The sequence below is a fragment of the Pelecanus crispus genome, chromosome 4, assembly GCF_030463565.1.
Source record: "Pelecanus crispus isolate bPelCri1 chromosome 4, bPelCri1.pri, whole genome shotgun sequence".
NCBI classification, from domain to species: Eukaryota; Metazoa; Chordata; class Aves; order Pelecaniformes; family Pelecanidae; genus Pelecanus; species Pelecanus crispus.
Window position 1 is genome coordinate 57,398,190 of NC_134646.1, and position 26,681 is coordinate 57,424,870.

General features: G+C 39.5%; 1 protein-coding gene across 6 annotated transcripts in view; it reads left to right on the forward strand.

Moving 5' to 3' along the window:
• The window catches only part of FRYL (FRY like transcription coactivator), a 148,319-nt gene that overhangs the window by 15,233 nt on the left and 106,405 nt on the right, over nucleotides 1–26,681 (forward strand). For 5 of the 6 annotated variants that reach the window (XM_075709549.1, XM_075709550.1, XM_075709551.1 and 2 more), the window contains exon 2: nucleotides 25,172–25,371. In XM_075709549.1, coding sequence (XP_075565664.1) covers nucleotides 25,172–25,371 — 200 coding nt within the window. Of the gene's footprint in view, nucleotides 1–641; nucleotides 697–25,171; nucleotides 25,372–26,681 lie in introns of those variants that run through there. The other variant, XM_075709553.1, reaches the window with a different exon arrangement.

Sequence of the window (26,681 nt, forward strand, 5' to 3'; positions counted from 1 at the left end):
AAGCTAAATCCCCCGTAGTTCTCGTACAGGCATCCACGCTGGGAATACTGCTCACGACCTTCCTGCCCTCCGCTGTGCACGTGTTCTGCGCGCTTGGGATTTTTTTTTTTTTTTTTAAATTCTTCTTTTTATTTTGCTGATCTCTTAGCGCAGAAAGCTGCTTGTGCTTTTGGCGCCGTGCAAAGTAATGCCGGGCCGCTTCCTGCATTCATGACGATGTCAACAGACGGGGTGGAAGTTTGTTTAAAACTCGGTAAAGTGCCGAGAGCCTTCTGCAGCCCGTTTTGGTTTGAACTGTAAGCGGTTGCGCCGTCTGGCCGCCGAGGGGTCGGTCTGTCTGGCCGCCTCGCCCGGCAGCATCCCCGGGAGGAGTTCGGGGCCGGCGGGGGTGGACCCGGGGCGCTGGTGGGCGGGGCCTGGGGCTGGTGGGCGGGGCCTGGGGCTGGTGGGCGGGGCCTGGGGCTGGTGGGCGGGGCGGGGTCCCGCCGGGAGCCGCCGCCCCCCGGGCCCTGCGTCAGCGGGAGGCCGCGCGGCAGCGGCACGCCCCGCCCCGCCCCTCCCCTCCCGCTGCCGGTGGCGCCGCCGCCGCCTCCCCGCTCCCGCCCGGCCCCGGCACCATGCTCAGCCTGCAGGACTCCCTCTTCTTCGAAATTAGCATAAAGTCTCTGCTGAAGTCCTGGAGCGGCAGCAGCAGCAGTAAGTATGACGCTGGCACCGAGAGCCACGGCGTCATCGCCGATTTTTTTATTGGGTTTGCATGCTGCTCTGTGAAATTACGCTTTCAAAACCTGGTTTTTAGCGGTCCTGTGTGCTGGTGCCGCTTGGCGTAGCCGGTGTGAGAGGTGAGCCAAGTGCGCTATCTGCTTCCTAGCTGTCATGTATGACAACATGTATATATGCATTTTAATTTTCTTAGGCTGCAGTTGTTTCAGTCCAGTAAAGTTCTTTGCACCCTTTGCTGTCCGAGAGAGGTGACAAGTCAGTGCTCATCTCTGCAGAGTTGTCAGATACTGACGCTGTGGCTTAGTTTTGCCAAGCTCCGAATGCTCCCTTGAAGCAAAAGCAATCGTCCTCAGACTGAGTGTTTTACAGGGGGCATTATTTTTGTGCCTCAGACCCGTTAGGACACCTGCAAAAAGTGCCCACCTTGATCTTCTAAAAAGCCCGCATCTGGAGTTTCTATGAGGATTTCTTGTCGTAGTTGAACCGGTGAAGGCAAGGATGCTGCTCTTGATAAAGACAGCTAGCCTGTCCTCAGATCACCCCTTCACACACGCTCCAATGCAGGGGCTCGGGCTCGGGCTCGGGAGCTGCCTTGCACTGTGTAGCAGGCTCTGCTACCAGCAGCATGGCAGCTTAATGACACTACGCCAGGAGGTGATAAAGATGATGTAATTGTACGTCAGCTAAGGATTTTGTATGTCTTTAGTTTCTTGCATTTGTAAAAATGAAAAAAGTCAAAAGCAGGAGGTATCTGGTGTTTGAGCTTTACGTCATGTCTTACTAATTGCTGCTTGAGGCGTACTGGGATGCAGTTTCCACTCACCAAACACTCCATCAGAATACTTCTACTGGGATTTTTACCCTAATACAGCATTGTTTGCTTCACCTCTCTGTCTTGTTTGAAGAAATTAGTAGTGAGTTATTTATTGTACAGTGTATTAATCAGTGCTAGGAGAGTATGCAGGTATTTAGTCTGTCCTAATAGCTTGTTCAGATGTGAGATTTGCTTTTTGCGCTAACTGCTGTAATTCATGTTTTGGACTAGTAACTTCTAGACTTACGACTTCTAAGTTAAAGCAATGAATATTTCAAAACAGGCATCCTTACAGGTTTTGCTTTTCACTTGGTTTTGTGTCTTGCAGATTAACTGTATCTGTTCCAAATTATACCCTGTAATAGTACTTGGTAGTTATTAATGTTCTTGTTGAAATAAAGATAAGCAGAAGGTGTTTTCTAATATTTTATAGTAGTACTTGAATGGGTCTCATGAAAATTATTAAAAAGCGTGAAAGTTGATTTTGTTAATGTATATTGTTTCCAAACTAAACCAAACCACAGGATACATTGTTATAATAAATTCAGTCTACAACTAGATAAATAATTGCTATATAGATAAGGAGATGAATTGCAGAATCTAGACTAGACAATTGTCAGCTGTAATAAGGTAGTGATGATAATAAAAAAGAGTACCTGAGAAGGGGTTATATACGATGCTATGTTTTCTCCTTTATGTCCTCTGTTATGTAAGCACAACGGAGGAAGATCTTCCTGACTCTTTCGTCAGGAAGTGGTACTTGGATCATCTACCAACAAACTAATTTTCTATGCTTGCTGATTAGATAGCTGGGGTTTATTTCACTTTTTTCCACAATTGTCGCTCCATTTGTGAAAAGGGCCATGCTTACGGCACAGCTGCATGTCTGCTCTGTAAGTGTGCGAGAGTCTCATTCTGCTGGCTTTCCGCTCTGCAGACCGGCCAGGAGCCGACCGTGCAGCCTGCGGTGCCTGCGTTGAAGTATTGTGATTCACCTGGGTAGCTTAGTGAATTGAGCTGAGCAGGCGAGACAGTTGCTTTTTTCCTAAAACGTTTTCCAATCGAGTGATGCAGTACGCGCAGGACAAAGAATTACGCAACATTTATGTTCAGTTTGTGTTTGGAAATTCAATGGATGTGCATGTGCTGAGAAATTACTTGAGAAAGCTTTTTCCTGTGTTTTTGTAAGATTTTTATATGCAAATGGTACTTTTTACGGTTTATATGATAACTTCAGAATTTTGTATATTAAAGAACGTCAGAAGAGGAGTGGGTATGCTTGCATGCATTTCCATATACATAAAAATAAGTATCTGTAGAGAGCGTGTAAGTACGTAACAGAAAGGCAGCAAAGCTCCATGGGTTTGGTGAAGGGCTTGCTTAGCTGGCATAATGTCGTCGCAGTGCTGGCTAAGGTTTTACTGTAGTTGATCTTTTTTCTTTCAGTAACAACAATGAAGTGACGTTCATACGGCCTCGTTTCAGAATGCTGTCCCTGTGCCAACAATTTTAGGCATTACTTCTTTTTAAATGGAGTCAGGAACGTTCTTTTAATCCAGCAGTGAAGTGAGGATGTTCCCACTTAAGTATTCTTTGCTTACTGAAGTTGTGGATGTAATGGAGGCTTTATACTGGCTTGTCCCCAGGTTGCTTGGATCCATAGTATTTAAGGAGTCTTAGCTGTGATAATGTAACTTACTGTTCTTAAAGTTATGGATTCTGTTGTTTAGTCCATTGCAGTTTGAGTATGTGGTCTGTTTAACCATTCTTCTGAGGTTTCTGATTTTGTAGCAAAAATACTCGCTTTGATTGTTATTTATGTGGATTGGTGTCAGCTCTCATATTTTGTCCACAAAAACCTTTATTTACGGTTAAGGAGCTCTGGGTGCCATGAGAATTACTTTTTGTAATGCAGGGTATGCGTTCAAAACCCAAATGTGGCGCTGCTTACAATGAAAAGCATTATGTAATGACTACCTTTCTGAAAGATATGACATACGTTTTAACGAAAACTGTGCGTGTATTTCTGGGGCATACAGTCTAGACAGGAACAACTGCTTTCCAGTAAACATGAGTATGTCCCATTACTGCTTTCTTAAAAGCTCTTCTGTGTTTCTGATATTTACTGTATTAGTAACCTTGTCCGGTTCAGAAATAAATAATTATGTCTGGATAATAAAAAAGGAACAAAAAGTATATCTGTTGTCTTTCTAATAACGAATACACAGCTTTCTGTTGCTGTGCTGCAGTTGTGGTGTGTCTGCCTGGTCCTGTGGGTGCTTCTCTGTCCTTGAACTTGTCCCTACCTTCTTCTAGTAACAGCGTTGGAGGTGGTTCATGAGATTTTCATATCGGCTTGCTCAGCTTTATTCAGAAGTCATGCATATCTTTCAAGAACGCATACCAGTTAAGAGAAATGGACCGCTCTTAACCTCACGCCTGCCAAAGCTACATCGAGGTCGTTGCCCTTGGCCTCTTTTTGTGACAGTGATTTTCAAAGTTACTTAGACTTGTGAGCCTGGGAACAAAGTCATGGCAGGAAAGCGAGCTGTATCTGCCTGTACAGCAGTCGTTTTTGAAAATCTGTTTTAAAATCAGAAAGAAATGGAACAACTTTTAAAAGGAAGTGAATTACCAGAGCTATGGCTGCCAGGTGCTGACAAGCATGTGAAAACTGGGGAGCTGCCTGGCAGATACTTCTGAATCATTCCTTCTGTGAATGAAAAAAGCACTTGAAGAATTGCTTACCTTCCCATAGGATTAGCTTGACTGAAGACTGTTTCCTCCTTTACCATCCAAAAATGAACTCTTGGCTCTCAAGAGAGGTTCTGCTCTGATAATACAGTATTTAACAAAGTAGATGTAATGGATTAATTTTTATCCTGTAGCTTTTCATTTCATAACAGCAATGAAACTGTAATTTAAATAAGAAAGGTGAGATAGCCTTACAATGCTGTGATAGGAACGTATATGAAAAAGGACCATACGAAGAATTGCGGAACAAATGCTTTCTTGCCTGTCTTGTTCTTTGCGAAGAGATGGGGTGAGGTGGAGTGTATGCAGAGGTGTGCATGGCTTTAGCAAAAGGACAGATTTGCTCCTTTAGTTGCAGTTTGCTAGTGGATTATACCTTTTAAAGGCAATAAAAGCACATTTTGTTAATATTTTAGGAATCATTATTGTATGATAAATTTCAACTTGTTTTCCCAGCAAGTGTTAAACTGCAAAGAAAAATAAAACCTGGGGAAAAAATTGGTCTGAGATGTTACACGATAGCTCCTCCAAACTGTCCTTTGGGGTAGCAGTTATCAGTGGCAGTACGGTGCTCTAGAGAACTTTCAGACATCTTTTGATGGCAATTTTGTATTCCAGTGGCAAAACCAGTGTTACTTCACAATCAAGAGAAATCTTATTTTCATGAGATACTGGTTTTGGTGTCGTCTTAAACAATAATAGTAACTAAATAAGTACAGTATTAAGTAGGATGTTAACTTCATTTCTCTAACATTAAACATCCCAAATAATAATAATGTGTTTAGTCTTTTTGTAGGAAACTTTTTGTTAATTGTAACCTTGACTTCAAAAAATCATGACACTTAGTAGTCATCTTGTATATTGAAACTCCATAGACTGTCTCCAGAGAAGGTACCAATTTTTCCTTTTGATTATGTCTTCCACAATTGTTTTGACATGCTGAAAAGTGAATTTTTTAAGTGCAAGATGAATGCAAATTTATGTTAAGTTTTGAAAAAGCTACTAAATCCCACTTTTGTTTTTTTTAAATGTATTTAAGCATACTTTGTGATAGTAAATGGACTTACAGATCCCTGTACTGCTGGAGCAGCAAGTTTGTTTGCTGTGGAAGGGATGTAGTGTTTATGATGGCTTCTCCACAGCCTGTCAGTTGTCACGGGAAAAGCAAGTTTTTGTCAGCAGTTAATCACCCAATGAAATGTGACTGCATCAATTTTTTTTTTTAAGGGATTATGGAGTGTAACCTTCATATTTGGCCCTATTTATGAACTTAGGTGGTCTTTAATGATGGCCACTGGTGCCATCTTGGGGCATAAGATCATGAGTCATCGCATTTCCTGATATATGGAGTGTTGGCATACATTCAATTAAATGAAATGCCAGTAACATTCTGTGTAGTGAAATCTGCTATATAAAGAGAAGATAGCTTTTTTAATTTTTCTCTTCTTCCAGGGTAGGGTTGAAATAGCAAGGTCTATAAATGGATGTAGGCTGGAAGGAGACAACTAGGCTATAAGTAGATCATCTAAACCAGTCAAACCAGTGTACCACCCTGAAGCTGAAGAATACCTGGTATACATAAGTGAAAGTTCTGAAGTTGTCAAACTTTTTCAGTCCCGCTCCATTAGATGTGCATCAAGTGAGCAGGATGAAGATGGGGTTTCAGAAGATGGCTGAGCTCGTCACTTTTGCCAAAAGTGGTGGCTTTGCCCCCAGCAGTGCAGCCGTGTCACCTTTTCACCTGCCAACTGCGGTACATGTGTGATCCTTTTAGTGAGCTGTTTTGGGTCATTACGTCAGCAGAAATTTTCTTGGGAAGGTGGAGGTTTTTTTTTTTTTTTAATTATCCAACTGAATCATCTCAATGCAAGGAGGGTGGACGTGAGGGATGGTGTAAAAGAAGGGCCAGGTCCACCGGCCCAGCAGTGAGAGGCTGACTGCCTCTTTTGGTGGGCATGTGTGGGTGTCTCAGCTCAGCTGGATCATTGAGCCTCATTAGGGCAGTGTATGTAACCAGATTTTTACCAATCATAAGTAGATATTTTGCTATTTTGGGCCTTACTTTGGACTTCTCTGCACATCAACATGGAAAACCTTGAACTGTGATTTTTTTTTTTTAAGTTTGTTATGTGTGAGGTTCTTCATATTAATTTTTAAATAAGATGCCTGTGTTGTATTAAGTACATTTTGTGTTGGGATATACATTATTTATCTTCATCAGGCATAGATATGCTAGAATGAGCTTTCCTTTGGGGTGTTCTTTCTATTAAAGCAATACACCTTTTGCTAAACCCCTAACTAGTTTCTGTAATGATTCAAATTGCAGAAGAGAATGCTACTGAAAGGAGAAAGTGCCCCAAATGCAAACCACTCTGTCAGCTACTGTTGCTAGAATAAACTGCACGCTCTGCATGGACTTCAGGAAAGTTCCAGATAAACTGATAACAACCCATATCAAATACCCCATTTCTGCTGACTTTTTTTTTTTTTTTAAACTCTAGCTCTGGTGCTTTTGTATTTGAAGGGGAAAGGTTCAGACACTAGAGATTTAATAACATTTAAGAGATCACTGACAAAATAGTATTTATTTATTTAGGAAGGTGACTGCCAACTTTAGAATACTCTGTGGAACAAAACTGTTGTTTGCTATGTTATATCCTGTTTGCACGTAGTTACAGGTTTTCCCCTGTACAGAAAGAAATACCCTTCCTCATTCCTCTACAAAGAGTAATGATGCTAGTCAAAGGCAGCTTTTAAATTCTGTTGGGTACAGTGCAAAATAAAGGGTGAATTCAAACTTAAAGAGAAAAAAGCCATTCTAAATCAAAGGGGGCTCTTGGAACCTAAAAGACACTGGGCCGTGCTACTGTAAATAGGAATTAAGTGTTTGAACTCTTGACATTCCCCGTTGCCTGTCTGAATGTCACAAGCAAAGGTAACATTAGTAGGTCTGGTAGAAACTACTTTCTGGGAGAAATTTCAGGGAAGTTTACTGAAATATGATTTGTATAACAGGCTGCCAAGCTGCAATAACAGAGAAAAATAAAATGTATAGGCATAGAATTGCTTTGTTTTAATTAAGTTTAATATTAGAAAATTATTGAAAAATTAAGGTATAGAAAGAAAGAATAAAACTTTTTATCATTGACTTTGCATTGATAACTCTCATAAGACAAATCCAGGAGTCTTTACAGACCGATCAAGAAGTATTTAGAATATGGTGATGGTCAAAAAACTAGAGGTGGAAAATGTTTCAATACAGTTAGAATTACATGTTTTATGACTCTCTAATTATTTTCATCAGATTTTATACTTGATGCCCTAATTAGGTATAGTTAGAACACACAAGAAAAGCAATGTGTGTAGGACGGATTTTACTCAGTTCAGAATCAGTACTACTAATGAATACATAATGCTTTGAGGTAGTAGTAGAAAACAACAGGCATATCAAAATTTTTGCTCACTCTTTACATTTTCTCCTTCTTCTCTTAGGAATCAAGAATTTGAAAATCCAAAAGGGAGAAAGAGTACTTTTCTTCAGACTTACATAGCCTCAGAAATAGACTGCTAAGAGTTTAAAAAACCAACCATTTCAAGCTTCTAAAAAAACTTTTCATTTAAAACATTAATATTTATAGGTTTCTTGCTCAAGAATTAGTTTAAGTTGTAGAAGTAATTAATTTCTCGAAGAGATCTTAGAAAGCACAGCATGGAAAGTATAAATGAGTCCTCTGGTTCTGCCCGTCAGGCACAGCTGGCACGTGATTTGGGGATATTTTCAACTTTATTTTTTGAAGTTTCCTTTGTAGGCAATTGCTACAGACCAGAATGCTGGTCTAGAAAGATGTATGAATGCCTTAAACCCTTGCAAATCAATGCTAACTAATTAATGGCTGTTGGAGAGAATGGTTATATTCACAGTGCTGTCAAAGCAGCATAAGTAGCCTTAGGGTTTGTTGATTTTCTTCCTTTTGCTTCTTTTATTCATCATCCCTGTTTGCTTCCTTTGTTCATGCTGCTGAACTAGGACTTAAGTTCTTCAGGTTAGCAACTGTGATGTTTGCGAGGGTGCCGGTGCACCAGGGTCACTGGTCAGTAACAGCTCAGCTGCTCTTAATGCAGCCAATGTTAGGCTTAAAAAATTGTGTGTCTGACATCTCGGTGGAAACCTGCCTCCTTTTTCTCCCTGACATCTTGTTTGTGCCGGCTGTCAGCAGGATGCAGCAGTTGGGCCAAGTATCACCAGATTTTTACTGTTCTTTCAGCTACAAATGAGGTCTTGTCCTGGAAAAAAGAGAGGCTGGCAACTGGCACTTCATTTTTATGACAGCAAAGCAAAGAAAGAAGGAAGCTAACCCAGATGTACTGAGGTTTGACCGAGAAGTTCAGAGCTTTTTTGATAGCTGTTCGAGATGCTGTGGCTAGAAACCCGTGACAGACTGATGGGGGATATTAAGGTGGAGTCGTGCATTGTTCTGCTTGTAGGGGTATTCCTACCTTTGAACCTCTCTCTCTTCAGAAATTAATAGGATAGGAAAAGAGGAAGGAGGAATCCAAAACCTAGCAGAAGTGCATGGATGAGAAAAGATTTTGGAGTCGTCTTCTCTTACTTTTTTTCTTCTTAAATAGTAATTTAAAAAACCCTGAAAGGGTACTTCAAGCTATAATCGTTCCTCCACAGGAAGGAAGGTAAAAGTGTATCACTAATTCTGAGAGAATGACGTTAAGCAAAACAGTATGAGCAAAACCATGTTTCAAAAATGTGGTGAAAGGTGACCAACAGGAAAGTGATTCAACTGGTAAAAGTTTTCCTAGCATCCATCACTGTAGTACTGTTCAAAGGATTGTTTGAATAATTTGTACTTACTTATTTTTAATTTATACTTTGTGCGTATCTTTTATGACCGCATTATGCCTGAAGGAGATACTGGAAAACTAGAGTGCTCATCTTGGAGAGGATAAGGGAAACAAGAGCATAACTTGTTTAATCAAAAAGGGGAGAGGATGGCAGGACAGGACCTGGGAGGGCCCTAGAGAGGGCGCAGACATTGGTTCTGTATTTTTGGAAGCAAGCCTGTAGGATTTCACGATCTAAAATGTGGTGAAGGATGTGAATTATGCCGCCACTGAGCATGAAAACTTTTTGAAGCATATTGAGCTGAAGTTCAGCCTCACTAAAATGGAATCTCGCTGTGCCAAACTGGCGTCTTCCTGGAGATGCAAGTTTTCAGAATAAAAAAAATAGTACGCACTGCTCATTCTGAAGACCTGAAGTGAGGAAGTACTGATTCCTCAGTTAATTTTAGTTTAGATACTGGTTTATTAGATATATTCTTGCACTTTTTTAGTTCTTTCTTGAGCTTTCCTATCTCTTACGTACTTCCTTACTTCTGCTAAGACCATTTACATAAATGGTGCTGAGAAAAATGGTGTCGAGTCCTTGTGAATTATTTGGTTTTGGTTTATATTTGCAGTTTTAAGACTAAGGTTACGAAGATGGACTGCAAAAAGTGATCGTGAATATTGGATAGCTTTAGCTATTTGGGGCCTGGGCGAGGTGACAAGAGACCCGTGAAGGTGCGGAAGAGCAGCTGTGCAGTCTTGAGAGGATTTTCTCTGCAGGGTTATAACTCTCAGGAGCCTCAGTCCCTGATTCCTGCTGACAGGGAGAACTGCCCAGAAGCTGTAGGCTAGACCTGAGTTAACCTTCCAAGTTAATGGCACTGTAACATGTGTGTGCTTTGCGTGTGTCTTACCTAAAAAAGTCTCCTGAGAGAGGGACAGGGTATTTCTAACCTTTAATGTGTTGGGCTGTCTTGTTAACTTGAAGATGTTTGCTTGTGTGCGGTCTGCATTGTGACTCCATTGAGGTGGCAGAGCCTTGTGAACGGTCGCAAGTTCTCATCAGCATCTACAATTAGGAAAAAACCTGATAGATTTCTCTTGAGTTTCCTGTTTTCCTGGCCTGTGCTTCTTGCCAAATTTAGGAGGGTATTGGTAACATATTTCTGGAGATTAACCACTGCTCCTCCCCTTGAGTCGTGTCTGTGGCTGTGGAGTAGCAGTGCACCGCTGGTCAGACTGCCTCCTGTTCTCCACCTGCGGAGGAGGAAAACCATACGTAATCTTGTTCTGTGGGTCTAGCAAACTTAGAGTTAGCTCAGACAGGAAGTGGACTTTTGTAGTGTGATTAAAACAGCTTGATGTTTTACGGTGTTGTCAATACGTGACCATACAAACTTAAGTGTCACATCATCAGGGAAAAAGACAAGTGATGAGCTCTGGATGTGAAACTCAAATTTCTAGGTCACTGGCTGAGAGTGTAACTCAGCAGAGGCCAGAGCTCGTTATCGTTTTGTGGTTTGCATTTGGTCTCCTTCCAGGTGTCGGGACCTGAGCGCTCCCTGCTTTGAGGCCCTAACCCCGCCTGGGCTCTGTGGTCACTGCACAGTCCCACAGTGGCCAGGCTGCTTCTCTGCTTCTCTGCCCCCCAAAAGTTCTTCAGCTGTTAATCTAATCTGTGTTTTATTACTGTAGAATGATTAATGAGGTAATGTTTTTTCTTAGGATACATCCAGATTTTGCTTGTGTAGCTTTGACATACCGAGGAAACTTGAGATTCAAAACCTTGACCGGAGAAGCTCAGATTTCCAGGGTTGAGTGGGAGTAGTTGGGCAATGCATAAAAACAATTTCGGTAGTAGTATACCTGAGCAAGAATGAAGCAAATATTGTTCCATTTTCAAAATAATGCTACCTGTGTATTTATATATTGCAACTTGGGAGATGGTGGCACTGGCTAGCTATCTGTGCTAATTCTGGTCGGTAACCTAAGTGACCTTATTTTTTTTCTTTATGTAGCAGCAGTAAGGAGTGTTATGGATTATACAACCCTTTTTTTGTGATATCCTCTACTTGGAAATTTTACCGTCTGTTCCTGAAGAGGGCTGGATGTTGGGGAATTTTTAAAGCAGAATTTTAATAGTTTCATAGCTTTCTTCCAGTATATTTTTACCATTCTTCATTTTGTAGGTAAGCATCTCTGTTGCTTTGCTGATAGACTGTGGATATTTTCTGTGTCTTCCTACAAAAATATGAACCCTACTATTGAATTTTTATCAGAAAACAGTGTGGGAAGTACTGCTGCAACATTGTATAAACGATGTAGCAGATGTAAACGGGAGACCTTGTAAGAGGGAAAGGAGATGTTATTTAAAATAAGAACTGAGGGGAAGAAAGAGTTTGCACTTGCTCTCACAGTTTCTCAAGCCCCAGCGTGTGTGTCCGAGAGGTTCGTCCAGCAGCCAGGCAGCAGGACAGAGGTGTTCAAGGTGTCCGTCCAGCAAAAAGGCACCATGATGCTTGTGTCCAGCTGTTAGGTCTGGAATCCATGGCCATGGTATGGGAGGTAAGGATGCCAGATGCCACATTCTCCTCGTGTCCTGGGTTCCTCTTCGGTTGCCAACAGATTTTGGCTGTGTGTTTTTGGAGCAGACAGTGATCAGTGTCTCCATCCTGTCCCACCTCCGTGAGTTGTTCCGAGTTGCCATGGTTCTTTGGCTCCAGGTCTGGGTGTGTTGTGCAACTGCAGGTGGGTGTGCGGGGGTCTCCATGACCTGCCCACGCGGGTGCCGTTCGCTAGGGCCGCGCTGAGAGCCCCGCTTCCCCTGGTGCCTCTACAGCCAGGCCTTCCTGTTCATACCACTCTGAGCTGCTCATTTACAGTTCTCTGCAATGCTTTTTAGAGCTTATAAGAATGTATTGAAACCAGATAAAGGTTCTTATTGTGGAGAAAGCAAACTGCTTTTTGAAGTAAATTAGAATCAGATAAAAAGTTAAAATGAAAGTTGAGGAAGGTAGGAGAGAAAAGCTTTTTCTTTTTCCTTTGAATTCCAATGCATACAGCTGAAATCTTTTAAATGACCAATTTAGCCATGTATTTTGGAGTTCTGTGGACAAGCATATGATAACCTATTTTTATTTCAGATGTGACTAGTCTCCTCCCCTGGAGCTGACAAAGAAGCTGTTAACTCTGAAAGCTCGGTGTGTTTATGGTGGCTAAGAATAGCGCTGCATGGCACTTGGTATTGCCTTCTTACAGAGGTCCAGTTCGAGCGCTAGCTATGTCTGCATGTTACGTGAGATTTTTTCACAAGGTTTGTGCTGTGCCCTTGCACTTTCTCTGAAGATTTAAAGCTCTGAAGGCTGTCCTCTGTTTTTCTAAGGAGTTGCACAACTTAAGGTTCTTGCTGGTTTAGTTTACTTTTATTTGCAGTTAGCATAGATAAATTTCTTCAGAAAGCCTGGTTAGAAATACAAGTGTCTCATGCTTGCTTTTAAAAAACATATTGTTATCTAGGGCTTCATGTGAACTCAGTGCTACCTCATGCTGTTAAAGACTTTAAAAGTGCTGAGAGGCCTCAAAATACAGTTCCCACACTAACCCACAGAAGCAAAACAAATTTGGATAAGTGACCTAGTGAACAATCCTGGATCTTCTAGATATTTGCTGATTTTCATATTCATCAAACTTCTTTCCCCCAAGATAAAATGAAAATAAACATCCCAGACCATCACCAGCTCAGCAGTTGATGTTGCTGTTTTTCTGTAGAGTTTGGTAAATGAAAGGACTTGGCTCAGAAGAGTACATTGGGTAAATGGAAAACCACAGACAACTATAGCTAATTTAAAAACAGAATTTACAACAATGCTGGAAGATATGTATGCGCCGTCACAAGGAAATTTGTGCTCTAGTTGAAAAAGAATCAACTTCTCCTATGTGCTAACTCTGTGGTTAGTTGTACTGGGAACTGAAACCCATCCGAGTTGGATTTTCAGAAGAGCTGATCCCTGCAGTGCAGGGCAGAAAACTTCAGGGAATATGTTCAGATATGATTTTTTTTTTTTTTTGACAATTAAATTTAGGTAGTTACCTGGATGTGCAAAAAATTGTTTTTTGCTGTTTTGTTTTGACTCCTCAGCAAGCTTACTGTAAGAATACACTTTTGAAAATGTTGATTTTCTTTTTTTTTCCTCCTTGGCATGTTTGTGTTAAACATGGCAGACTGAGTTAGTCTTCAGAGGTTTATTTTGGTTTTCAGCTCCTATGTTCATATGGAGGATTACTAGGCAAAACTGACAGAATTGGAGCGTGGAACAGTTGTTCTTTCCTGAAATTGATAGTTAATGCGTGAGACTTATTCTAACCCTGATTTGTGTATGTTTGAGCACATTCCAATGCTCAAATGTATTTGTTTATTCTCTTTTTTTAATCCTTCTATGTATATCTAACACTTCAATTTTCAAACCACACCTAAGTATCAGAAATACTATTTTAATATTTCTGAGTACTTCACTAGGCAGTTACTGAAAATGCTCTTTAAATGGACCCAGTCTGGGTTAATGTAATGTTTTTGAGCTTTAACTTGTAGAAATATTTTTCATCTGAAATATTAATATGCTTATATGAAGCATATTAAAAGAAAGTAACTGGGTTTCTTTACAGATTTTTAAAAATAGGGTTTGGGGTTTTTTAATGATACATGATCTGAAGTTATTGGTTACTTTATAACTGATGCTCCAGAGTCTTTTTCAAAAATAGCTTTTTACAGCAAAGCTGCCAGTATTCATTACTTGTTGCATTTACTCAGGAAAGGTACCAGTTTGACATTAATGAGGATAATTGAGGATAATGAGCATAATGAGGATAATGAGGAAAAGTCTTTTCCTCTTTCTACTGGGAGCTGGAATTGCCCCCTTCTCACAAGGAAAGAATAAGCAGGCAGTGGGAGGGGGGGTTTAGACAAACTACCTTGGGTTGTGCTCAGCAAGAGAACTCTTTGCAAAAGCTGCTGGCTTCTGTCTTTTTGGAAATAATACCAAGCGTAAATTCGTTGAGCATTTTGTCATTGTTTTTTCTTTCAGTACAGTGCATCAATAGGGTTTTTTTATATCCTTAATTCTTCAAATTGAGGATGTGGAGTTTTGTTTTTCCAGAGAAATGTGGATTAGGAAAGATGAGAGAAGGTATTTAAGTTTCTTTTTGTGTTTGCTGGTTAACAAAGGCATGCCTGTGATCACTTTGACCTTGGTACTTGATGCATTTTTTGTGTGTGGTGTATATGGATGTGTTAATATATTAAAAGGAAACAAAACCTCATCATAGATGATGCGTTTGCAGTGACAAGGGTTGAATTAAGTTGTCTGTGCAGCCCATATATCAGTGTGTTTGTATTCCTTTGATGCTATATCCTTGCCTTAGTTTTAGTTTTTTAGGTACTACTTTGTAAAGCTTTAGATTTAGGGTTTAGTTTGTGCTTTTCTTTCTCTTCACATAATTAGCATACCATAAAAATGAAGTTTTTATTCAGAGTAAGTTCACTCTCATCATCGCTGTGGAAATGTGTGCTTCCTTAAGTTGTGGAACAGTGTATATGGAAATCTGGACCAGCAAATATAATTCTCTTTCCTTCTCTTTCTACTCTCCTAGTCCCCAGGCCTGACTGGTGTATCTTCCCACTGCTGCCTTTGCTTCCCTTTTGCTTTTTAATGTAACATCACTTAGCCAAGCATTGATATAATTTTATTGCCTTTGTTAGCTCAAGCTTAACACAGGATTCAGAGCATCAATGCATTTCGAGCCTGGTGCAGCCTTCAATTTGATAGCCCAGAAAGGAAAAAATGGATTTCTCTGTTAGCAATAAACGTTCTGTTCTCTGCCTTGCTTCCCCCACCCTCATGGGCTGAGCAGGGCACGCCTGCCGTACTAAGCAGAAAGGGCATGGGGGAGAAAGCGTGCGTGCAAGTTTACCCGCACACTTACCTGTCACTTCAGAAGTTAACCATCATTCTGGGGCTCTCAAACTGCAGTCGGTTGGCTGGGAGAGGGAATGGAGAAAAACCAAACCGCCCCAGCAAGCTTAAATTTTCTGAATAGGAATCTGTATCCACCTCGGAGACTTCCTCTTAAAAATAAAAAGGGGCGGGGAAGTCTACTAATGGCAAAATACTGAAAAATGTTGATACAGGTGATAGGATTATACATACCTGCTAAGCTCAGATGGGTAGCTTATTTCTGGATCCTTATTGGTGCAGTTTGGGTAAACGATTGCAGCCAGGCTGGGAATCTAGCAGCGAGCCATGGGATAGGATGGTGTCAACATTTTCAGCTTTTACAACGTCAGAGAAAGTTGTAACTGCTTGTGTTTGTAGAGAAGTTGATGACACGAAGCATTGGAATTGGTGCCAGATAGCTAGACATGTGAGAGTTCCTTCCAGTTGTCCTCTGACTCCTGGAGTTAGAACGGAGGGAGTAAGGAAAGATGTATGGTGCTTTCACGGGTGATGGCCTCTTGGCTATGATGTGAATGCACAGTACTATCTAAAAGCATGATAACCATGACTGGTATGGTGATGAGCCTGAATTTATAGGTCCCCTTGAAAGCCAGGGAATACTACTAGCTCAGACTTAATAGTGGCTTGGTTTACATTTTCCTAAAGGCAGGTGAATCAGAAGAACTGACAGAACAAGCCAAAGTTATGCTATTTTTTCCTTGCTGTCCATATTCAAAAGGAAGTTGTCATCTTTACTCCTGTTGCAGTAATAATTTTAAATAAAAAATAAGCATCGGCTATTGCTCTTTAAAATTAGTGGTGTAAGCTTTTTTTTGCAATTTAATCATGCTGGAATAGAATTGCTTCTGTGTTTTCATCGTTTCTGAAGGTATGACTTAAAATGCTGTAGAAGCCTAACATTAAGTTATAGGAAGTAAAGAAACAAGTTTAGGGGTTTTTTATGCTTATGTGGTTGCTCTTTTGAGGGAACACAAAATTTGTAAATGAGTGAAACTTGGCAGTTATATGTGCTCAGTTATTATAGTTCAGTGTTTTGAAGGAAACTGAGATATCGGGATATGTACCTCTCTTACTTGACAACACAGCACTAGTACTTTGCTGGTGCTGTGCCAAGTATTTTGGCAGTAGGGTCATATTAAGTCTTCACAGTAAGTCTAGTGGGAAAGAAGACAGTAGGTAACAGACGTGCCTGGAGTGGTATCTTTTCTCTAAGTTTGCAACTTGATTACAGAACTGTTTTCCAGCAGAAATTCATATATTAAGTCTAACTTGCTTTATTATATATGCAGCTTTAAATTGAATTGAAAATTATGATTGGGAATTGAACTTATAGCCCTGAACCTTTGCATTCCTGCCAGTATCCTACTTCTGTATGTGATGGATTGTGTTCTAGATTATGGACAGATGAGAGAGACTTATCCTTTATATTCTTTTAAGCTGATCTTGCACGAGAGAGCCTTTCTGACAGTGGAGTAAAGCATGCTAAATATATTAGCAGTTTGGAAGTATGGTATGAAATAAATTTGATGTCTTTCTAAGTGAAGGTTTCTGTGAAATTCAAAATATGATTTTTAATTAAAATCATCTATCTGAAGAGGTTTTCTATTCTGGCAGTTGTTCTAGAAAAGGAATTACATAAACTACTTTTTTAATGGTCTGATGCTTTAATGGTCAGGATTTCCTGATGGAATGCCATAACCAAGAATGACTGGGCAGGACTTGAGACAATTGAGTTCAAACTGATTTCCTCTTCCCGCTCCAATTTTTGTGCTTTATCACATTGTTTTCCAACGTGTATGGTTTGGTCTTCTGGCATCTTGCGCTATCAAAATTATTTTTTAATGTCTTCTTTTTTTCCTGTCTGATAATAATCTACATGCCTGGTCTACCATAGAAGGCTCTGTAAAGTAATTCAGATAATGAGTTGTACTACTTCTTGCATATGCTCTTAGCAATCTCGGACAGCATTTCCTATCTATGTCCTAGCTGTTATGTTGTTAAGGATTTTTTAAAATACAAGTTTTTTTTAAAAAAAAAAACCTTAAAATATATTTAAAAATTTAAAATATAAAATTGGCCTTGCATACATCTTAGTGATTTTTTTAAAATGTCTTGTCTGCAAAGGTAGTTGCTTGCATTGTAGATGGGACATTCTGCTCTGCCATCCCATGCTAAGTTAGAATTACATAGCATGAGAGAGAGGGAGACCGACATTCTCAGTGGATGGAGTGAGCCCAGCAACGACTAATAGTTTGTTACTGATTGGGTGTCCTGACACTGTCCTGAATGCCAGATCTGACCTCTTCTTCAACCATTACATTTCTTAATAAAAGTATCTTGTGTTTTCTACCCCCCATCTGATTTTGGTGAAGCACGTGGCTGTTTTTTGTCCTGTTCAGTCACAATTCTATAGAGAAGCAGGTTCTCTATAGACAGTATGAGGATAATGTGTTACTGTGCTAATAATTTTTAAGGATTGCTGTGGGGTTTTTTTCTGACCTGAAAAAAAACTTTGCTCAGGGGTAAACACTTAAACTGGTATTTTGCAATTCATTAGCGGTGCTGCTTTCCACAGGTGTGAGAGGTTTAGAAAGGTGGTTTTGCTGGGTTGCTACTTCTCACCTATGTATAAAGAAAGATAAGAGGAATGACTAGCATAGTCCTCATTTAAGAAGTGGCAAAGCCAGTAGGATTTACTTGGGGAAATTTGTAGCCCCATTTCTCTCTTCTCAAGTATATGAGTTTAGGCAAAAAAATTTTTTTCAAAAAAATTCCTGATTTTATCTCTGTTACCTATTTTATCTTTCTGTCTCTTCTAGATTTCCAGGGAAGAAATAATTTACTTATTTTATTTTGAGACTTCTCAAAATAAAGTAGGGAAGAGACTGCAAGATATGAAGTTCCATACAGGGACTGGAATATTTGCTGGTTGGAATTTGCTCAGCCATAAAGCAGCTAGGCAAGAACAATTTCATGTTCTCTTCACAGTTCTTCCTCAGATTGTATCTGAATGTTAGTACAAAAAAGGGAGAAAGGTGCCATGTGCCTGAGAATATAGCAAAAAGTCTCCAGAAGATTTTGGTGATGGGGACTTCAGAAGGGGGAGAGAGACCCTTCAAGGACTTGTCTGTGTTTGACATGTAGGGACTGACTTCGTACATCTCAGACCATGTTCATAGGTGTGGAAAAGATGGAGGAGAAATTTTCTTCTAAACTTAAATCAATTTTTTTTTTTAAACTAACAAAAAACATCACTTTTAAGTTTGAAGCAGTGTTACCAAAACATATTTCTCTTTTGCTTTCTCCCTTGCAGGAGACTGTTTGGTTAGATTTCTAGAAAGCATTATGCCAGATGAAAATCCAAAAATTACAGTTTATGAATGAAATTGTCAGAGATATTAACAGCAGTGGGGATGAAGACTACTGAATCTTTGGAAGGACCAGACTACCTAGTTAGAAGGCAGAACTTCAAATTTGAGGATGATCAGTAGCAGCAAGACTGTATCCGCTAAGGGATTTTAATTTGGCCCAGATACCTAGAAAACTAGATATTGACAGATTAAGATTTGATGCTTCAGAATTTCTGCTGTGTCTCTGTGTTGGCCTGAAGTAATGTTTCTACCACTGTTTACTGGCAGAGGAGTCTGCATTTTGGGGAGAGCTAAGATTAAATTTCTTGCCTGTGTTTTCAGTGGCTTTGAAAGCAGCAAGCAGTCTTCATGTGAGTACCTCTAACTAGACAAATTGGCAGCTGCTCTCCTACTTGAGTCAACTCTCCATAAAGAAAAGATGTTCATATTTGTTGGGGATAGAAAAATTATTTTTATGATAAAGCTTCAGAAGATTTCTGTGAGGTTTTTGTTCTGTGTTTTTTTTTAGTCCAAATGAAAGCTGTCATAGTACCAGTTCCCACAATACACTCAAATACTTCCCTTTCCTTTCTGTATTCCCTCCTAGGGCATCCTTCACGTTTTAGCCATATGCTTAATTAGCTACTTGTTGAAATAAACTTATCTTCTGTTTGTTGATGCAGCATTCATTTATCTTTCTTTGTTCCAGAACTTGGCTAAAATGTAATATAAACATATCTGAAGCTCCTTAGATAAATTGTCAATAGGGAAGTGTTTCTACTGCAGAAGTAAAATGTAAGTTCCTATTTAGACACGGAGGGGAAGTTATCAATACACGTATAACTTCCTCTCACTGAGAGGTTTGACTTGGCTTTACAAACATTACACTGTACCATACCACTGAACTAAGCCAGTTCTAAGGCTGTTTCTACTTCACAGGTGGGTATTCCATTCACCTTATTAACATGTGACGTTTCATAAATGCATGACAGAAGTACCAGCTACTACTGCTGGTTATTTAATTCTTTTCATTTAATTCACATAAAATCAGTGAAAGAGAGGGAGGTGAGTAAGAATTTGCAATCTGGGCTCTTAGTCCATGTGGCTTGTTAATGAGATAATGGTTCTTCTTTGCCTGTTCATGTAGTGTAATTGGACATGTGGAGCCATGATCTTTGTTAAACATTTTCCAAAGATAATTCACTGTGTACTGCCAACACAGAGAAAGAAGAGAGAACGCCGTACCTCATGTCACTGGATGAATTAGTTGTGTAGTCTGTATTGAAACTAAGAGGATGTTTGTTCATCAGTAACCATGTATCCAGACTGAGATATGAGAAATACGGGAGAAAGAGCAGATTGCTTTTCTTGGTCATGTATATTCTAATGTATTTGGACTGATTTCAGTCTCAATCACTGTGTTTATATTTGTGGTGTTACTGATCAGTCGGTGTATATAAGGTTATTTAAAATACAAAAAGTAATTCTAGATATATTTTTCAAGTATCTTGAAAGAGGGGAGATATCTGATGGAAGTTTTGCTTCAGTCTGACCATTCCAACTTCCTGAGAAACAGCAGTAACTGAAAGCAAATTTCGGTTAAAGACATGAAAAAACGTAGAAAGTACTATTTAAAGCACATATGAAGTGTCTACACTTGGCTAAGTGTAAAGTAGTACCAAAAAAAGTGTACAGCAGCTAAAAAGCATTGTTTCATATTAGCCATGAAGTAAAATGCGCTCATACACTGTCACAGGCTGGGGTGCATTTGTTACCTTTTGGTACCTGCTTTGTGTATTTGAATCCTGGATAATCTCGTTGGTAAATAGGACGCTACTTACATCCTCAAATACTCGATGCGTTTGGGGCTATACAGAGAGAAACAGGATGATAAAAATAGCATTCTTTAATATCAACTTGGGTATTAAGTAACCTTTTCTAGTTCTTGGACACTTGTGTTTAACATGAAACAACTTTGTTTCTAATTTAGCATACATCAGGGTGTGTTGCCTTTTGACCCAGGAGTATGCTGTCTGTCTAATTATCCTTTGTATTGTTTTACTGTTCCTTGAAACTATCCAAACAATTTGGTGTGGCCCTAGCAACCAAACAATACTGTTTAACAGATTTCCTACAGCACTTGCTCCCAGATCACATAGCGCTAGCTCACATCAGAGCAAACAAACAGGATATTGTTTCAAGTGAATAACATTCAGTGTTTTCAAGCAATTTATGAAAGTAGTTTTTTTGGGTTTGAACTGTTGCGAGTGGTATGATTTTTTTTTTTTGTTCTAAATTTCATCTGACGTTCTGTAGAATGGTCCATGTTTTGAAGGTTCAAAAAAAAGAAACTTAAATTTTCGCTGGCAGCTAAGAGCAGTTAATGGCTTCTGCTTTGATGGCAAAGAATACCAGAAAGAAATTATTTAATCTTGCCCTGTAGTGAGATTTTTTTTTTCCATTAAACATGCTGTTTACAATCCACATAGACCCTTCTTACAGTGTTATCGATTGCAAGTTCATGAGTAAATGAATCCCACTGAACATAATTATACCAGATAATAATGTTGTTTGACCTAGTTAAGAAATCTGGTAATAGATTTTGACTTTTCTTTGAGGAACAACTATGTATCTTCTTAGTAAACACAGTCAAACTCCCTCCCCTTTTTCTGTACTGTGTGGGTTTTTTTCTGTGTGTGTTTTAACTAACTTACTCATTTTACATAGCAGATAAAATCACGAACATTGTCATATACAAGGCAAGAGTTGTTAATGTGAACCATTAATGCTGTCATGAATTGGAGTCCTCAGCAAGTTTAGAGATGAAAGTAAATCCTAGTCATCTATTCTGCCTTTTGAATACGCTGGCATTTCAGCAAAACTAAGGTATTTGTAATCCTCTCATGGCAGCGTTTATAACTGTTTCAGTCTGACATTTTTGCCATCGTTTTTTGGGGAGGTTTGTTACCAGCTGAAGAGTTTGCGCACGTGAACACAGAGATGAGTAACCTGTATGACTGTAGGATAGCCGTAACTCTGTTCTGCTGCTGAAAGAGTAAAAAGGCAAGTGCTGTCCCTTCACTGACTCTCCGCTTTGTGCTGGCTCAAGCATATGCGCGGTCATGCGGTGAGCAAATTGGACAACTGATTGTGTCAAAATTAACCTGGGGAAGAAAATGAATACGTACGCTGCTTTTCCAGTTCAGTTCACGCAGCTGCACACTTGCGTTTGCTTGCACGGGGGGAGGATGGCACGGAGAAGGAGATAGCGGGCTGGGGGGGGTTGCATCCTTGGACAGTACTGCAGCTTATGCCATCTGCAGGGGGCTGTGTGAAACCATAGCCAAGGAGTGGGGTCCGTGGCCTCGCAGGCTGATGCAAGGCTGTCCCGGTACCACCTTCCCTGGGCTTCATGGTCGTGCCCTCTGCCTTGCACTGAAATTTGTGCAACGCTTCTGGGAGCTGGTCTGGTTGTAGTTCAGCTGGTTCTTTTTTTCTTGCCAGGGTTAGGTTTTTGTCCAGTTTACCCATTTTGATTTCCTGTGTCATCGCGTGAGCCTGGCGGGAGGATTTGCCTGCAGTATGCCTGGGTTTAGATCAGCCTAAACAGCCTTGGGGTTTCATCCTTAGCGAGAGAAGCTGTTTTGTAGCTTTGAAAGTTAACATACCAAGATGGTCTCTTACTGAGGATTAGCTTACTAATGCAAAGACAGTACTTCGAAGATGATGAGCTCTCAATGTTTTCCCGATCCTTAAATGACAGAGGCTTTTTAAGGCAATCTTTTGAAAACTGGAGACAAAAATGTATTGTGTAAACACATTATTAAGACTTGTCTACTTAAAGCAAATCTAGATGTACTTCTGGGTTAAGGAGCACATCAGTCCTCAGTTTCCCAACAGAGAGACAAGAGCTGGTTGAGTACCAGGTTCTCATTGTCCAGGAGCGTGGACCGGACTGGAGCTGTAGCATGTTCCCTTCAGTCCTCAGTCCTGGTAATGGGGGGATTGTGGCACACTCCAGTAGGAAAGTCTGGAAGGAGCCAAAGCAGCTGCTTTGCTAAATTTCTTCTGACCAGACACAGGTAATGATGTTCAAAAGGAGATTTAAACTTGTAATTTCTTTCCAGCCTGTTAGCTTCAATATGTGATTTAAAATAGTAGAGTCCAAGTTGTCTGTTGAGTAGAAAAAAGCTTTAGCTTTCTTAGAAACTCACATATTTAGGATAGAAGCAACTGTTTACTTAGAAATGTGTGGTATCTGTTAGGAGTCCTTGGGTACTTGATTTTTTTATTTTGTTCATCTGCAGATGGATATGAAAGGAGAGTTGTTCAAAATCTGTGTGTTGCAGCATTTTTCTGTTCTGTCAATCTCATACTTGGTGTCTGTTTGTTACCTACCATGGCTAGGAAGGATATATTCCTTCTTTTCACCTCTTCTCTCCTCAAACCTCTGTGCTCTTGTTCTTGACACATAATACATCTCTCTTTCATTTCCTGGGCTGCCTTTGGAAGCATCGGGGCTTAAGAGTGACAAGAGCACGGATGCTGGAGAGTGTAGACATTGTAAAGAAACAAAATATTTCTTTTAAAGCACCTGACACATAAAGCTTCTGTACTGAGAGACAAGCCAATCATCAGATATGAGATAAGAAAGAATTTTTCTTTCACGTCAGGTATTTTGGGTTATCGCCTTTCTCTGCAGTGTGCACTTTGGTCTGTTTCCTAACACCTTTGTGTACTTTCATCTAGCGAACTTCCACCATAGGGATCTAGAACATGGCAGTGGTTTTGATCTCCCATTGCCTGTGCTGTGTGGCACACACTCTTCTGTGTCTTTTAGGACCTCTGTTACCGAGATCAAAGTGCTAGATCAAAGTGTTAGAGGATGTTCAGAAATGCTTTATGGCATGTGGTGTGCATGCATGTCGTTCTGGTGTTGCACCCGGTTGCTGGGAACTCAGCTCTGTGACCTTGGCAAGTCCTTCCAGCCTTGAAGACGGCATACTGCAATTTATGTACAGGAAAAAATAAGTATTACTCCAATTAAACAGCAAGTTTGTACAAAAAATATTTAGGGGAAAAAACACAGCTCATATGCAGTACTCCCAACCTTATGCAAGGTAACCTTCCTTTTTGATTAGAGGCTAAGGTAGTTGTGACTGTCCTGTTTTCGCTCACACTGAATTTTTGCTCACTTCAGTAACGCGTTTGATAAATGAATACTTTCTATGGAAGTTGAGGAAGTCTGAGTTATGTAAAATGTAACTTTCTGAAGTGATAGAAGAAATTATGAATGGCTGCTACTCGAACTTGGGAAGATGAGAAGTACCGAAGGTTTGGTCTCCATGGCAACCAGTATTTTCATGAATGAGTTGAACACTGAAAAAATGTTTGAGTAAAAATTGTGGATAATATTTAGTTAATAGGAATTGCACATGTGCAAGTTGAAAACACACAAAAATTTTGGAAGTTCATCATAATTGGCCAAGTGCATCTCCTCACACTTGAACTGCAAAAAGCCTTAAAGAAGCTTACCTGAACAAATTGTGACATGTAATACAATAAGGCAGACTGAGACTAAGCTCCTTATACAACTATCTTAGGAAAACAAAACCTTAATGTCAATAAGTAAGAATTCTTAATATCAATTCCTAATATCAATAAAAAATAATGTCTGCAATCATGGAATATGCTAGAGAAATATCAGACCTTTCTGGGTAGATCTGTGGCATCATTAGAGATGTCAATAGTTATTTTGATTTATAGTGTGCAAGACAGGAATTGTAATTATTTACTTTAATTGTTTTGTGTGTGTTAAACTCGTGTATGAGTGAGTTCTGATCCCTGATTTTCAGTACTGTAATTCACGTTGGGTGGCAGCTGTGATAATAAAGAAATGTTTTTGAGTGCTTAGGGAGGAAAATAAAATTAAAGGTGGAAAAATATATGTAAACTTAGTATTTGACAATCTTGGTATGAGAGTGAAAGTGCTAATTCTTGGAGAGGGACACTAATATATCCAGTGTTATTTATATTGATCAACTAATTAATATTTCTGATAAGGAACAAGTCTTTCAGATTTGTGACTAGAGAGTGGAATAAAATAGCATGACATGTCTAGAAAAGGTTTGCATTCTTGTTAGGAAAATCAGCTTACTGATGAAAAGTGCCAAGAGGGGCTGGGGAAATATTGCTCTTGAAGATATTTGGACACCAAGTAGAAACTTGAACCTCATGGACTATTTATAAAAATTGGATCAAGCAGATGCCTCTCACAATATAGGGAGATAACCCTTTAAATTGAACATTTTGATTTTTAGTCATACTTGTAATGAAGATACCAGATATTAAAAGCTCTAAACTTTATCATCATCATCATAAAGCTGTGTTCAGAATGGGGCTGTTCACACAGCATAAGACAGTTTTGTGTTTTATCAATAACAAAAATGAGTTACATTATAAACCCTTATGGAACTTATCTTTAGAGTAGAATTTCCCACCTAATCAAAAAAAACCAGTAATTCTTGTTGGATGTTATAGCTAGTTATTTCCTTCTTCTGGTTTACAGAATTTCCTGTGTAAATACATCCGTGTGGTGGATGGGAAAGTAAAGAATTGGCAGGCACTGTGTTTAGAAGCTCTGCTTTATTGCTCTTTATTTTTCTTCTTTTCTATAGCCTCCACGCCACCCAGCAGAGTAAATAGACGCAGAGTTTCTCCAAGTGTTGTTTCCACCTGGGAAAAGAGAGGCATCATCATGTCTAACATTACTATTGATCCAGATGTCAAACCTGGCGAGTATGTCATCAAAAGCCTCTTTGCTGAATTTGCTGTTCAAGCTGAAAAGAAAATTGAAGTTGTAATGGCTGAACCTTTGGTGAGTCCTTTTTTTTTCATAGTATCCCTTGAAATGGTCCTGCTTTTTTTCTGAAATAGTCTGATTTATCATATGTATCGTTACTGAAAAAAACCATCTGCAGATACTGTTGACTTTTCAAAGGGATTACTTCAAGAATAAATAGGCTTCTGCAAACAGGTTTGCAACCTAGATTACGTTTTATTGACTTCCGTTAAAACTTATGTAGTGGTTATAGGAAACAAGACCTCTTAGTATTCATAAGTTCTGTGAAGTTACAAAAGGAAATGGCAACAAGAAAAAAAAATGCTCCTTCATTAACACTGCAAGGTGTTTTCTGTTGTTGTTTCTTTGAAATAATACTTTGACAATATACTTTTAAGAAAAGATGCATTTGGTTTTTTTCCCCAAGTAATGACACTAACACCTGGAAGAACATAGTAGCCAGTACATATTGCAGATTAGGCAAAATGCAAAATTTTGTTGGTGATCCAGACCGCATGATCTTGAAATAAATGGATTCTTTTTAACTTGGAAATTTCACGCAGTTGTGATTTTTTCTTTTTTTCTTAGTTTGTTTGAGCTATGAGTTAGTATTAGTATCCCTTTAAGGTGTGGGGTTTGGGGTTTTTTACACAATTGATTTACCATCCTGATGGTAAATTTCAATGGGAAATGCAAAGGCACCCTCCAGTCTCAACATATGACCTGTAAAGGTCATATGCAGTGCATTGCAACAGTGATCAGATCAGAACTTTCTCTAAAATAGTATTATTTTTACAGGTATAACGTAATACAGAAGTAATGCCTTCTATGTGGTAATGTAGCTTCTGACGTTCTTGACTTTGCTCAGTTCCTCAATGTTCTTGTCCTTGTGCTTTTCTTCCTCCTTTAAATCTCACAGTAAATCTGTTTTGAATATATTTTGTAGTGCAATTTTTTCAGTCTCTTTTATTCAAGGATGCATATAGCCTTTTGGGGGAAGAAAACCCTCACGGCCACCTAGTATTTAACTTAATTTTAGTGGTGAAGATTCATGAAGCGCTGTCTGTATAGCGCGCCCCCCCCCCCCCCCCCCCCCCCCAAGTAATCATTTTACAAAATCAGAAGTTTACTGGATATAATAGCAATTTTAAACTTTTAAAGATTATTTTATTTTATATATTTTTTAATTTTTATTTTAATTTTAAAATACTAATAGCCCCATAACTTTGTGTAGTGGCAGGTAGTTATGATTCTGCTACGCCCAAGGCATGATGTCAAGATTATGCTATATCGTGGGCATGCTATCAAGTAAACTGTTGTTCTAGGTATCCCATTTCATCCAAATA